This window comes from Grampus griseus, assembly GCF_964374135.1.
Source record: "Grampus griseus genome assembly, chromosome: 6".
NCBI classification, from domain to species: domain Eukaryota; kingdom Metazoa; phylum Chordata; class Mammalia; order Artiodactyla; family Delphinidae; genus Grampus; species Grampus griseus.
Window position 1 is genome coordinate 103,945,362 of NC_139000.1, and position 15,738 is coordinate 103,961,099.

Here is a 15,738-nt window from a genome sequence, read left to right on the forward strand (position 1 = left end):
TTAAAAACTTAGTGAATTATTTCAAGGCACAACATTAGAGCAAAGAACTTGAACATACCTGATTTGAAGACATATTCTCAACTTTCATTAGTGATGAATAGCTCCTAGAAGAAAAAACACATTTAAAGGTTATTTGGCTGCCAAGTAAGTATCTCATGAACCTTTACCAGGTATCTAGCAATGCTGAGGGCCTTTCGAAGAAAATATAATCCCTGCTGAGCTCAAGGAGATTGCAACATATAAAGGATAAATATCTATGACAATAAATAACATGTGCACTACACTTTATAGTTTACAAACACGCTTGCTCACTCATATCATGTCACTTCCACAATAACGGTGAGGTGGTGGCATTATTCAGATGAGGAACTTCATCTATAGCCAAGAGCAGACATGATTCAGACCTGAAGTACACTGTCCAGACTATAGATCTACAGGAATTCAAAAGAAGAAACACATTAGTGTGGAAAGGGCTGTCGGGGTACTCTTCTCAGATGATGTGTAACCCAAACTGAGCCTGACAAGTAGGGAGGATGACTGAGGAGGGCAGATGCAGAGATCGGCATGAGCAAAGGCAAAGAGATGGTACTTACAATGACATTTCAAACCAACTCAAGTGGAGTCTGAAAGCCAAGTAGCGGGAAATCAGGCCGGATGTGTGGGGCTGTTACCTTGTCCTAACTATGTGAGTCAAAGCAGTGCGATCAGCAGGAAGCCACAGTACACGACTGAGTAGACAGATGAGATTCGACAAGTATTTATTAAATATCCATGATGTATAAGACCCTGCGCTAAGCCTGGGGAGAAAATGGAATGGGAAGAAACGAGAAAATGATGAATAAGACAAAGCCTAACCCCAAAAAGCTTATCAGGAAAGGAAACAAGACCTATTCAGTAGTGGCTACATAAAAAGTTCTAGTAAAAATGCATAAAGAGACAAAGGAAAGTAAGACCACATAATACCAGTGTTTTAAAAAGTGTAATCCGGGGACTTCCCTGGTGGTGCAGTGGTTAAGACTCCGTGCTCCCTTGGGACTTCCCCGGTGGCGCAGCGGTTGAGGGTCTGCCTGGCGATGCGGGGGACGCGGGTTCGTGCCCCGGTCCGGGAGGATCCCGCATGCCGCGGAGCGGCTGGGCCCGTAAGCCATGGCCGCTGAGCCTGTGCTCCGCAACGGGAGAGGCCACAGCGGTGAGAGGCCCGTGTGTCAGAAAAAAAAAAAAAAAAGACTCCGTGCTCCCAAGGAAGGGGGCCTGGGTTCGACCCCTAGTTAAGGAACTAGATCCCACATGCATGCTGCAGCTAAGAGTTTGCATGCCACAACTAAGGAGCCGGCGAGCTACCACTGAGGAGCCTGCAAGCCACAACTAAGGAGCCGGAGAGCCACAACCAAGGAGCCTGTGAGCCGCAACTAAGGAGCCCATGTGCCACAACTAAGGAGCCCACCTACCACAACTAAGTAGTCTGCCTGCCGCAACTAAGACCCAGTGCAACCAAACAAATATATTTTTAAAAAATAAATTTAAAAACATAATCTGTAGCAGAGACAAGAGAGGGAGAAGGGCAATTAAGGCAAGGAGACCAGTTAATGACAACGGTACTTACCATTTACCAAGGACCCTTTACTTGCTAGGACCTGTATTATGTGCTTCATAAATTACTGCTCATCCCCACAACCACCTCCTAAGGCAAGGGATAGCAGCAGGCCCACTGTACACGCAGGAGTTATGGAAGCTGTCCAAGGTGTCACAGCGAACAAGTGGGGAGGGAGGTTTTGAACCCAGATCTGACTCCCAAGCTTATAGTCAGGCCATCGTGCTCCAGTCCACTGCAATATCCCACCTTGAGGGCATGAACGCAAGGGGTTAACGGCTGTGCCGGTAAGAAGGGATAAATCTGAGAGGAATCAAAGATGACACCAAGGTTTCTAGCATGAGTGATCTGAAGGAAATAATGTTACAACTGAGAGAAATGGGAAAATGTTGCAAAGAAGATGTTCTTGGTTTAGGACAATGTCACACTTGAAGTGATGGTGGGACAACCAAGTAAATATGAACTGTAGAAACTGGAAACTGAGGACCGGAGGGAAGGAGACTTGTCACGGACAGAGACAATGAGCTGGGAGACACCCAGAGAGAGATAGTAATGATGCTTGTAAGAGTCAGTGATATCAATAAGATATAAATGGACAGATAAGATCAATAAGTTGCATGAGCAGAAAGAGAAAGCCATGTTGATAAAAAAGTAGTTAAGAGCAGAGAACCTCACTTCCAACTTTATTTTAAAATCACCTGTGAAGATTAAAATATCTTCAAGCGCCCAGCTGTGGGCATCTACGAGCCAGGTTCAGGAACCACAGGGTCCGAATTCCCACTCATATGAAAGCAACACACAAATTACCCTTCTTTAGGCCACATAACTCCTCTGCGCTCCAACCCATTAATCCAACTGCCTGCCTGACTTTTTCGGGGGATGCCTCAAAGACACTTTCAGATTCCTATGTCCATACCCAACTCATGGTCTTCCCTCCAACCAAAAACAGTTTGGTTCCTTTCCAGCATTTCCTAGCTCAAAGAATAGCACCACTATCCATTCCATTTCACAAGCCAGAATCCCCGCAGTCATTCTTTTCCCTGCCCCTCCTCTGAATCCAATCTATTTTCAAATCCTCATCCAGTTTTGAAAACTATTTCTCATTGGTCCAGTTCTCTCTGCCTCCACATCACCACCACAGCCCAAGCGACTAACTCTGTCATGTGGACAGCTACTGGCCTAGCCACTCCCCTACCTGGCACCCTTTCCAATCAGGTCAGTCACATGACCTTTCCAAAACACAAACCTCATCACACTACCCCTGACTTAACACTCTCCAATGACCTCACAAAACCCTCAGCCTGAAGACAAACATGACCAACAAGGCCCTGCTGGACTAGCCCTTGATCCCTGGGCTCCCTCTGCTCCAGACGTTTGGGTCGGCTTTTAGTCCTGTGATGTGGTCTTTGCACACACGGTTCCTTCTGCTTCCGGTACTCTTTCCACTGCCCCTGCCCTTTTAACTAGCAAAATAGTTTGGATCTTAGCTCAAGCATCACTGTACCAAGGGAAGCTAATTTCAGTTACTCATTCACCTGTAATGTACTGACGAGTCACTCACTGCATGTGCAAAGCACAGGGTCGCATTCAAGGAGATACAGGAATGCAGAAGTGCTGCTTTGAGGGAGCTTATGATTAAAACAAAGACCTGTGGCACAACACAGCATTATTTATGGAAGGCAGCAGCAGTAGTGTGTGAGAGAGAAACAACAGGAGGTACAGTGAAAGCAGCCACTTCTACACCTGACCATACCATCCTTTCAATCACTGGTCTCACCATTACCTCCTTGACACGTCGCCAATAAACCCTTCGGACAAGTTTTCTCCTTCCTAATATCCCAGGAAACCTACAGTCGTTCCTTAGCACTTACAGCATGAAATTCTGGACTAAACAAAACCTTTTAAGTCACTCTCCAATGTACCTAATTTTTCATTCTTTTATTTGCCTTTGAATCACCTTGACTCAGGTCTTGCCAACCTGGGCATTCTTTGCCTCACAGGCAGCAAGCTACAGTAGAAGTGTGGACTTCAGAATTACAGACTTGAGTTTGAATTCCTGCTTTGCCACTGATCAGCTATAAACTTTCACACGTTAACCTCCTTGCTAAAGTAATCTCTGCCCCCAAATCAAGTTCATGCCAATTCTCAGACTGACGACATGCTTACCTGTGACTTGCCATCTTACCTGGGTCTTGTACTTTCCTGACTTCAATCACCTGAACCTCAGGTTCCAATTCTGATCTCTGAGACTCCCAAATTTAAATATCCCCATCTCAGGTAAACTCAGGCCCTACCCTTGGTCTTTTCTGATCTGTTATTGACTTGCTTGTTTCTTCCAGTTTCAATGTTCAGATGGTGAGCTTCATTTTGATGTTAATAGATGTTTGTTACAGTATGACAAAAGCCACGTAAGTGAATACAAGCTTATACCCTGAGAAAAGCATAATTTGAAAAGAGACATGTACCACAATGTTCACTGCAGCACTATTTAGAATAGCCAGGACACGGAAGCAACCTAAGTGTCCATCAACAGATGAATGGATAAAGAAGATGTGGCACATATATACAATGGAATATTACTCAGCCATAAAAAGAAACAAAACTGAGTTATTTGTAGTGAGGTGGAAGGGCCCAGAGTCGGTCATATAGAGTGAATTAAGTCAGAAAAAGAAAAACAAATACCGTATGCCAGCACATATATATGGAATATTAAAAAAAAATGGTACTGATGAACCTAGTGGCAGGGCAGGAATAAAGATGCAGACGTAGAGAATGGACTTGAGGATATGGGGGCAGGGGGCAGGGGGGAAGGGGAAGCTGGGACAAAGTGAGAGAGTGGCATGGACATATATACACTACCAAATGTAAAACAGATAGCTAGTGGGAAGCAGATGCATAGCACAGGGAGATCAGCTTGGTGCTTTGCAACGACTTAAGAGGGGTGGGATAGGGAGGGTGGGAGTGAGGCGCAAGAGGGAGGGGATATGGGGATATATGTATACATATAGCTGACTCACTTTGTTGTACAACAGAAACCAGCCCAGCATTGTGTAGCAATTTTACTCCAATAAAGATGTATTAAAAAAATAAATAAACACAGCAGGTAAGCAGTCTGTAACCATGAATCCAACTACTGAGATGAAACTGACTACGACACATTGGAGGGAGCCACGGACACTCTTCCACACAATCTGTGGTGTCCCCTGGGAGACTCACAGGTACCTGCCTGAAGGACCTCTCCAAAAACTACATGGGAGACTGAGTAGAAGCTGTTCTGCTTCTCTAACTTTCCAGGCAAGGTCACTTCTAAGGCTCTGACTACTGTCAAAACCTATGTAGACTCTCTTTTGCTACATCCTCTTACTCTATGTATGGCTTACAGTGTAGCAGGTACGGAAAGAACATGCCATGTGAGGCTTCCTCCCTACACCTAACCCTATACAAAGATTCTCTAAACTAAAATCCCACGAGATACTAGGCTGACAGGGCAAGTGTGAGCTAAAAAGCTGTCTAAAGAGCTAACGAACAAGATGGGTAAGTGAGAATTAATATGTGAAGCCTAAATAAGGGGAACTTTTCATTATTGTGTGAATGAATAAAATGGTTAATAGAAGATGTTAATATACTGCTATCATTTAGCCTCCACACTTTGGCGTCCTCCCAAACAATCTAAATATTTCTTCAAAAAACTACCTAAAAGGATGATCTTTATGTAGACCTATCTACATTATCAGATCACTGGAATTTCTGCACACCGAGGACAAGGGTAAAGCACTCATTTGCAAGAACAAGATGGAGTTCTGTCTCCAGGGGCTGCTGCTCTTTTCATCTGAGAAGGAAGTTGGTGCCTTCTGTGCTGTGGGCTTTGTTCTGTTCTGATCCCGAGGCTAATGGATATACTCCTGACTAGAGTTCAGAGAACCTGGACTATACAATGACAATTCCATCCATTTTTTTCCTCCTGGTAGAAATTAGAAATGAAAAGCTTACTGCCATTCCTGTTCAGAAAGTTGAAAAAAGGAGTCTAGAGTCTAAATAATGGCTTTAGAATTGGAAAGAAGTTGGATATCTTCTGGGTGTGAGGCTGTTAAGGATTTCTTCCCTGAAATCATCTGGAAGCACTGGGGATACTGTCCAGGATGAGACTATCTTCTCAGTTTGTCTGTAGAATCCCCTGAAGACTCAGAAGTCAATTTTCTTCAGCTATCACAGCAACTAAATTGGACATTCCTTACCAGATGGTCCAAACAAAAGAATCAACTGTTGGTGAAATTTAATGGTATTTTCCTTGTCAGAAAGGCAAGTGAAAGACTTCAGAATGAGAAGATTTTGTAGGCATAGTCTTTGATCTCTCGGGTGGAAGAGTCAAAGACAGAAATTAAAGTGATGCTAGCACTGCAAGTGTATAAAAACAGGTTATAGAACAAGTCCGAAGCTTAGAGCTTTTTGCTGGAGTTTCACAGAAGCTGCGGAATGGACTGAACAGAGGGCAGAAGAGAGTGGTAACAGTGTGTGTGAGCTTGAGAATCAGACCGAGACAAGCTACGTGCCTCTGAGCGAGTTACTTAACTGCTCCTCAGTCTGTTTCCTCTTCTACAAAATGCAGATGATCAAAACATTTGCCTCACACGGCTACTGTTAGGATTAAATGAGATAATGCAGTAAAGCACAATACAGTGTTGGGCAGAGGACAAGTGTCTAAAAATGTTAGCTAATCTTTCTTATTGAATGTTATAAGTAGGGACTTCCCTGGTGGTCCAGTGGGGAAGACACTGCACTTCCAGTGCAGGGGGCCTGGGTTGCATCCCTGGTCTGGGAACTAGATCCCACATGAATGCCACAGCTAAGAGCCCACACGCTGCAACAAAGATCCCGAGGGCCACAACTAAGATCCGACGCAGCCAAATAAATAAATATTAAAAAAATATGAAGACCCTACAAGTCTAAAAAAAAATGTTGTAAATAAATTAAGTGACATTATATTTCTAACATATAATATTATGTCTTTAAACAACATTACGGTAGAGTTTTAAGAGGCACAAAAAGGCATGTTTTCAATTTTTTCTCCACTCCGCACTAAAAGCAAAAAGAATAAACTAGTCTAAATCCTGTATCACTCAAAATTCCACACATTTTTCAAAACTAATGGTATTGGTAATTTGTCTTTCACTCACAACACAAAATGGACTCACAATTCTACGTCAAATTGAACGTTTAAATCTCTGCATCAGTCTGTCTCATGCTGGCAGCTTATAACTTGGGGTAACACTTCCGGAGTTCTCCATTTGAATATTGTATTGTAAATGCAGTCACTCACCCTGTTTTAGCAGAACCCCCAACAGGGACGCGTGCATATGGATAACGAATAAATACCAGTGCTTGATCATAAAACCTCCACTCTGGCCCAATGATCTTTCTAATAATCCAGGGTATTCCAAGGAAACTAGGTCAGGACAGGGCAAGACAGCTCATATTGATCCTATACCCTTCCCAAAGGAATCAATAACTTTTTTTTTTTGGTATACTTATCACAAATGAAATCTATGGAAAATAGTGGGAAAAAATCTAGGAATTCTGTGACTAGAAGTGGCAGGATTAATTTCCTTCTTTCTCAAAGAAAAACTGAGGCCCCTTCAGGTATAGTACTATGCATCTACAGAGAGTCCGTATAGTAGGCAGAATAATGATCTTACTCAAATGTCTACATTCTAATCTCCAGAACCTGCGAATATGTTACCTCACATGGCAGAAGGGACTTTAATTAAAGATCTTAGATGGGAAGGGGTGGGATAGGGAGGGTGGGAGGGAGGGAGGGAGACACAAGAGGGAAGAGATATAGGGATATATGTATATGTATAGCTGATTCACTTTGTTATAAAGCAGAAACTAACACACTATTGTAAAGCAATTATACTCCAATAAAGATGTTAAAAAAACCCAAAAAAACATAAAACTATACAAAAACAAAGCTCATACGTATCTTCTTTAGACTTCACCCTATGGAAACGTAGAGTTGTAATAAAGAGAAGACTATAAATTGTCATGAAGACTGCTTGACACAGTGAGAATGGAGCTGATAACTTGGCACTCTGAAAAGGCATGGAACCTGACTTGGTGAATAATAATGAGGAATGGAAAAAGAGAGTGGATAAGGTAAGATGATGAAAGTACAATGGTTCATTGTGTAATACAAGCAGGAAGAGAAAAGTAGTTCATCTCTAGAAGTTCTTGTGAACCTGAGAGCATTGAGATAAATGACATTTGCAAGGACTTCTGGGAAGATGCTGAAATGAAAGTGCCCGGAATGCTGTCCAGCTACTACTCAGCACTATTTTTCTAAAAACCAATAGATTCCAGAATTCATTCCCTTTCTGTTAATAGAGTTCCTGTGATTTCTCTCCATTTGTGTCTGATTCACTTATTTAAATTTAATTTAAAAGAGGTTTGATGTTCAATTTACAAAACTGAATAAATTTTTATCATTTTAAAATAAAATTAAAAAAGATCTTAGATGGGGGGATTATCACGCAGTATCTGGGTGGGCCCAATGTCATCACATTGGTCCTTAGAAGCAGAGAAGGCTGTGGTCAGAGAGGGGGCCGTGACTATGAAGGGGCAGAGAGATGCACTGTTGCTGGCCTTGAAGATGAGGAAGGAGTCACAAGCCAAGGAGTGTGGGTGGCCTCTAGGAGCTGGAAGGTAAGCAGATTTTCTCTTAGAGCTCCAGAAAGAAACACAGCCCCGCAGACACCTTGATTCTAGCTCAGTGAGAACTATTTTGAACTTCTAACATGAAGAACTGTAAGATGATAAATCTATGTCATTTTAAGCCACTAAATTTGTGGTAATTTGTTATAGTAACAATAGAAAACTAATACAATCAGTATTTTCATGGCCTTATACACTAGAATTTCAGGATCCAAGATGTGTTTTAACTACTATTTATTGTTTAAAAATGCTGTGTTTTGGAGCAGGCCTCTCCACATTAATTACTTTAAACTTTCGAAATCTATAAAAGAGAGGTTTTAAAAACAGCTTTTAAGAGTTACTAACACTGGCCTTTAGAGCTGAGACATTTTCATTCAAATACCATAGCTAATGTAAAACACTCAATACAGTATCTCTTCTTTACCTGAAGATGTTTACAAACCAAACTAAGATTAAAATTAGTTATTTTATTTTGTACACTCTCATATCCTGCCCCTATAAAAGGGCAATTCATTTGACCAACACATTAGCATAAATGCCTTATTCTAACTCATTTAAGGCTTGGAGCTCGTTATATGTCCCTTCATCTACCAGAATACCAGAATACACTTGTCCCTCGGAATCCATGGGGGATTGGTTCCAGGACCCCCCTCAGATACCAAAACCTGCGGATGCTCAAGTCCCTTATAAAAATGGCATAGTATTTGCATATAACCTACATACATCCTCCCATATACTTTAAATCATCTGTAGATTACTTATAATATCTGACACACTGTAAATGCTGTGTAAATAGTCATAAAGGTAAATGCTATGTCAACAGTTGCCAGCACAAGGGAAATTCAAGTGTTGCTTTTTGGAACTTTCTGGAATTTTTTCCACCCCCAAACATTTTTGAACCATGGTTGACTGGATCCGTGGATACACAGGGCCAACTGTACCATTCTTAAGGGTTAATCCCTAATTAAATCAGCAGTGAAGACTCTCCAAGGTCAACGTCAGTACCTTAACTTCAACATACCTAAGTTCGTCCATCTCCCTCTTCTTTTTCATCTCTTCCTTTTCTTTCCTTTTCATTTCCTGAATCTGGGCTTTCTTCTCATTCCTCTCTTCGCGGTCTCTGCATTCTTTCTCTGCCTCTAGGTCTGGGAACCGCTCCATTTTGGTCTTTTCCAATCGGTTCAGGATCTCATTCACTTTCTTCTCTACTGTCACAATTTTCACCTTGAGGGAGATGGAGAGAAAAAAAAATACTGAATCTTTATGTTTTTTTTCTTCCCCCCAGAATAGGCCAGGGCTTTCCAGCAGCTTAGCAACCCAGCTTGATTCCCTTTAGGAAAGAGACATCGCGCTGAGTCCTCAACAGCAGAGACAGACACCCACTCAGCGCCAGGGCACTGCCACCTCCGGTGATGTTCACACTTACGTCCTTCTGCCTGTGAAAGCCTATCTGTCCCACATCCATGTCGGCCGTTTTCTTCAGGTTAGACCACGGGGTATAAACCACATTGACATTGTTCATCTTGCAGCCTGCCAAGAGAGACTGTCTTCAACATGTGGGGAGGAGGACGCTGAGCAATGCATCCCCTCACCCACAATTGTCACCATAATCCAACAAAGGAAAAGGCTGAGAATGAACAAGCCACCAAGTGTTTGAAACCACAAAATACTTTTTTTTAAAAAAAGAAGCCACCCACAAAGGCAAATGGGAAAGCCGACCAGCAATTCAAGCTAAAGTATTCTGATGAAAAGCAGGGTCAAGAGATCAGCTTCAGGGATCTTTGAGACTCTCTAAAATTGAATGCAAATTTTATTGTATGTGTTTTTAAACAGAAAAGGACCAAACAGGTTTCCTCAGATTCTCAAAGGAGCCCTTGATGTAACAAAGGGTAAGCAGCAAGATAAAGTGATTCAAGACACCGGCTTCTACCCTGCACTACCACAAACCAGCTGTGTCGCTTTGGGAAAATCCCCATGGCTCCTGGCGTCTCATCTGAAACATGAGGAAACTGGACTAGTTTAGTAGAGCTTTTTGGTTTTTGTTTCTTTAGCTGTGGAACCTCTTTTACCAAAGAAAACATAACAAAGTAATCAAAGCAGAGATGCTCTGGAGGAAAGGGGTGCCAGGTATCCTGTTCACCCCTCCTCCTCTCCCCTCACCACCCCCACTTCGTGTTTCCCCTCCACCCCTGACAGCCTCCCAGGCGGCTCTGAGAATCACAGTTTAATCACTGGTCCAGTGCTCTCTAAGGCCCTTCTAAATTAGATGGCAATACATTTCAATGGTTATTAAGTGACCATGTACACTGGGGAAATCTGGTGAACACGACCTTACCTAAGCGATCAGTTAACATCGCCAAAACTGAGGCAAACTGGCAGCATGTGCCTCCTGACTGTAATGCACAAGACTTCACTTACATAGTATTCCTGCCACAAAATGCGTAATGTGGTCCTACTGAACAGGAAGCATCAGACCAAGCCAAAGTGGTCTCCACTCTAAAAGTGTCAACGTCTTGAAAGACAAAGAAGTGTCCAGATTAAAGGAGACCAGCGATACATGACAAGTGAATAGAACATATGATCCTGGATCAAAAAAAAAAAAATGCTATAAAGTGACGGTAGTGGGACAACTGAAAAAACTTACATATGGACTCTGTATAACAGTATTCTACCGATGTTAAATTTCCTGAATTTGATCACTGTAATGCAGTTGCTTACGACAATGTACTTCTTAGGACATGCTGAACGGTCATGACGCCTGTGATTTTCTTTCAAATGGTTCAGCTAAAAAAACATTGCGTGAATTACAGGGAGAAGGCAAACAAATACGGAAAAACTGTTGATTCTAAATTTTCTTTCAACTTTTCTGTAGGCTTGAAATTTTTTTCAAAATTAAGTAAAAAAAAAAAAAAATCTCCATGTGCAAGGCACTGTGGGAGATACAAACACGGATCAGATGATGGATCCTGCCTTTGAAGGTTAAAGGAAGGCAGATAAGTACATAAATAATTTCAATGAAAATTAGAAGTTATCAAGTGATATTGGAAAGATACAGGTAAAGAGTTAAGGGAGTTCAGAGAGGGCAGTGGTCACTCAAAAGCTGGAGGAAGGAAAAGGCTCCGTGGGAGAGGTTAAGTTCCTTAATTCTTAATTTCTTAAATTCAGCTTCCTCATCTATAAAATGAAAGTAATATCTTACTTCAGTAGAGTTGATAAATGAACAATTTGTAATGTTCTTGGCACAGTGCCAGGCATGTAATTAACATTCAATGCTAGCTGTTATTACTATTACTATAACTACAGTGTAGCCCTTGAACCTTAGCTCGAATCTAGACATGTGATGACTGAGCAGGAGTGTAACACTGAGGGCAGAGGGAACAATACAAGCAAAGGCACAAAGCAGGAAACCAGCAAATATCTGCTTTGGCTGGAGTATGAAATACATGAAGGGAAACAAAGTCTGTGGTCAGATCAGAGATGCTTAAATGCCAGCTTAGGAAGTTTGGGTTTAACTGTAGAGGCAAGGTGAAGGGTGTCACAGACAGTGTCTAAGCTTTTAGAAAGTTTAATCTGGCAAGAGATTATAAAATGAATAAAGAAGAGGCTGACCAGATTCTATGACGACAAACAGCGCTGAAGGTGGTCAACCAGGGAGGGAAATATTTTAGTAACACAGTGACGCAAATGTAGTGTACTTAGCAAATCTCACAGCAAAGACAATCTTCTTCACTCCTCAGCATCCTCTGCTATTGACTCCTGAGAGTGAGACGCTTGGGCTTAGCTCCTTATGAGTGAGCTATCCCTGTGGAAGGCTGAAGAGGAGAGAAGAGTGATTCAGTGATTCAATGACTCTTCCTCTTTTCTGTTTTCTTTAGAACTAGTAAACTATAAAGGGATTAAGAAGAAAGAGGCCGGGCCAAGAATAAGAGCAAGAGTCCAAAGCTCTTTTAATAAATTCACATCTGCTAGCCAGGGGCACGAAAACACATTAAAGAGGTTGCAACACACAAGGAAGGAGGATAATGACGTAGTTTCAATTTTTATTATTTTTCTTTCCATAACCAAAGATTTTAACTGGAAATCTGAGGAGCTCTTCTTCTACTCATAAAAATGCAATGTCCTAAAACTAACTGCAATTTAATGATTTATGGAGTTGAAAATGAATGGCTCTGTAAGACAAGACTTCCAGTTTCTTTGGCTAGGCACCTGATTCAGTAAATCTGCCGAGTGAGATGCAGGAAACGCAGCCTAAGTGATGGGGGAGGGAGCACACTGCCCAGCTCTTCTATAATCACCAGCTCCCGGTACCTGCCGTCGTCTCTGGTCTGCCCCATGCTTATCTTCTATGCAAACCATATTTTTTCCGAACCCTCTGGATCACCCCTCAATTTTATATCAAACCAAACTTACCTCTACCTTATCTAGGTCCATGTCCTACAACTAAAATCCAGTCTACTAGCTCATTCCTAGCAGAATACCATCACCCAGCTCCCCCTTATAACTGCCTCCTCCACTCCATTAATTGTCCTTCTTGACCTATAGTGACTTGACAAATTAAATCTTGTACAGTAGAACTAAACCAGCACCAAGGCCAATACTGCAGGTCCTACTTAAAACATGGAGGCCAATTGTCTCAACACTCTTTGCACATTAGAATCACCTGGAGAGCACTGTAAAAATACTGATTCTAATGCATCACCCTAGACATATTATTTAAGATTCTCTGGGAGATAACAAGATCAAAGGACTTGACACCTTCACCATTTACAGAGAGAAGAACGTATGGAAGGAGAGAAGGAAAGAAAGAAAAAGTAGGAAAGAGTAATTGGGAGACTTGGGTTCTAGAATCTAGTAAAAAGTAATGGAAACAAAGACATCAACCAACATTACAAATAAAGCCATGAGACACATCTCTTGCTTGGCAATTAACATAATGTAATTTCCAAAAGTCTTTCTACAAGTAACGTTAGGGGTAGGCAGGTCTAGACAATTTTCTTTTTTTTTAATTAATTAATTAATTTATTATTTATTTTTGGTTGCATTGGGTCTGTTGCTGTGTGCGGGCTTCTCACTGTAGTGGCTTCTCTTGTTGTGGAGCATGGGCTCTAGGTGCACGGGATTCAGTAGTTGTGGCACGTGGACTCTAGAGCTCAGCCTCAGTAGTTGTGGCGCACGGGCTTAGTTGCTCTGCGGCATGTGGGATCTTCCCAGACCAGGGCTCAAACCCGTGTCCCCTGCATTGGCAGGCCGGTTCTTAACCACTGCACCACCAGGGAAGCCCTAGACAATTTTCTATTCAAGGTAAAGAAAACAGGGTAAAAAAGTCTTGAGATAGGGCCATGAAAATTAGAGGGGCTGGGAGGTTGGCTTTCAGTTCTCTGACAGGTAGTGCAACTGACATCTTAAAGAACAAAACAGGGGAAAGGCATATTACATGTCATTCCCTTGACTCAAGCTAAAGTCAGTAATATGTTCTCTAAGATGTAATCCATTTCAGACACAGAGAAAGTGGTGCTAATTCTGAAAACACCTCTAGGAAAACTGACCTTGAATGCTATTGGCCTTCACAAGATGGGCACAGTCCATCAGTACTTCCTTTGGAATGTCTTCTATTTTCTCCCCCTGAAACACAAGAATAAACCAAATGGTCCACTACCTTGTCACTGATCAATACTGGAGCACTTTTATAGGGCTTTGCTACCTTACTAGGCACCATTTTATTAAAAGCAGAGGCTCTTCAACTGTATTTCAAAACATTGAAAAACGAAGTCCATTGTGGAAATGTTTAAGAGAAGGCAGTAATATGGAAAATCCTGACTTAATAAGTGGGGAAGAAAACAGGGTATGAAAGAAAACTACTAAAATATTAACTGTATTTATGTCTGAGTAATTTTTCCCTCTTCTCTTTCTTACTTTTAGAAACCTTGTGGAGAAATGGTGCCTATTTTTGGCAATGGGAAGTCTTCTTAGCTGAGGTCCCTACAAACTTGCTCTCAAGAGACATCTTATAGTTTTGGGTCTCCATGATCTGGTAGGTCATCTACCCTCGGCATTAGTCAGGAACCAAGCTCCTGGTGTGTTAGATATAACCTTCTACCGTAAAAGAGAAAAAATACTGCTTCATTCTCTTTACAGATACTGTATCAAAGTCAAAGCTGAATAAGCAAAGCCATTCCAAAAGAATAAAAATATCTGAGGCAAGAGCTAGTGGAAATCAACTCAGCACTTGGCTGTTAGGCATGGGATTACTGAAGCACTTCTGTCTGGGAATGCAATGTTTTATCTACCTAAATAGTTGAGATAAATTAAGTTTATTCCATTAGGTTTCTATTTTTTTCCTTATTTTAAATGTTTCAAAATGGAAATCTCAATTACCTAAATTTTCACCAAAAAATACGTGATTTAAGTTTGTCACTACGTTAACGCCACATCTCATCCTGTGAGATTCCCTGACCACTTAAACAGAGGAATCTGAATTTACCATCTTGATAACACAATGTCATCATCATGAGTATCAACCTTTACACTAGGCTCTAATATAGTGATAGTGATGCCTTCAGGGGCATCTAAAATACACAGAAGCTGACTGACCCTATACTAAATAAATCAAATAAATAATTAAAAAACAAAACAATAGCTACCACTTTTTGAATATCTGCTTTCTGAGTGCTAGGTACACTAAATAAATGGCCATATGAAATGGATAGTACTACGCTCACTTTGCCAATGAAGAAAATGAAGCTTAGCGAGGTGAAGCAACTAGGCCAAGCTCCCCAATATCTAGTAAGTGACAGAGAGATGAACCCAGGACTAACTAAAGCCATGCTCTAACAATTGGCCCCAGAGTGTGGTGCTTATGGAGTTTCTGTGGAAACGTACAGCTTCTTGGTCCTTGATATCAGGCTATGTCACAACATCCCTTCTTGCTACCTGTACCTATTGCTTTTCCTGAAGCAATAGCCTCTTCTTGTTTTGCTACTTCTAATATAATATGAGCAGACCAAATAAAATAAAATAAAATAATTCAGCTTAGCATTATGCATAAAGTCAGAGTAAACAAACTCTGCATGGAGAGTGTAAGGTACTCTCCACATGTAAAGGCCAGAATTTCCACTGTGGGCTTTGTGCCATCTGTGTTAATGAGATAAGCAACCTCTTGATAAGTGAGATTTTTTTCTATAGGTTTTCAAAAATCAAATAAGCCTAGGAAAAAAACACTTGTTGAATATCCATGATCTTCAAGGCTTGGGTTGAATTCACCTGAATTTGACAAAGAAAGAATGAACACACATAGTGCTTAGCATGTGCTAAGCACTGCTAATAATGCTTAACTGAAGCATTATTATAAATGCTTCAGTTATGCTAGCTCATTTAATTCTCACAACAACCCAGTAAGACAGGGACTGTCAGCTCCCTTTTACAGATGAGGAAACGCGCAC

General features: G+C 41.4%; 1 protein-coding gene across 4 annotated transcripts in view; it reads right to left on the reverse strand.

Moving 5' to 3' along the window:
* Positions 1-15,738, reverse strand: part of CCDC25 (coiled-coil domain containing 25) — a 59,864-nt gene that overhangs the window by 24,630 nt on the left and 19,496 nt on the right. For 2 of the 4 annotated variants that reach the window (XM_082655922.1, XM_082655923.1), the window contains exons 5-8: positions 13,846-13,921; positions 9,726-9,829; positions 9,321-9,523; positions 59-104 (exon numbers count right to left, since the gene is read on the reverse strand). In XM_082655922.1, coding sequence (XP_082512048.1) covers positions 59-104; positions 9,321-9,523; positions 9,726-9,829; positions 13,846-13,921 — 429 coding nt within the window. Of the gene's footprint in view, positions 1-58; positions 105-9,320; positions 9,524-9,725; positions 9,830-10,993; positions 11,084-12,008; positions 12,112-13,845; positions 13,922-15,738 lie in introns of those variants that run through there. The other 2 variants (XR_014296839.1, XR_014296840.1) reach the window with 2 other exon arrangements.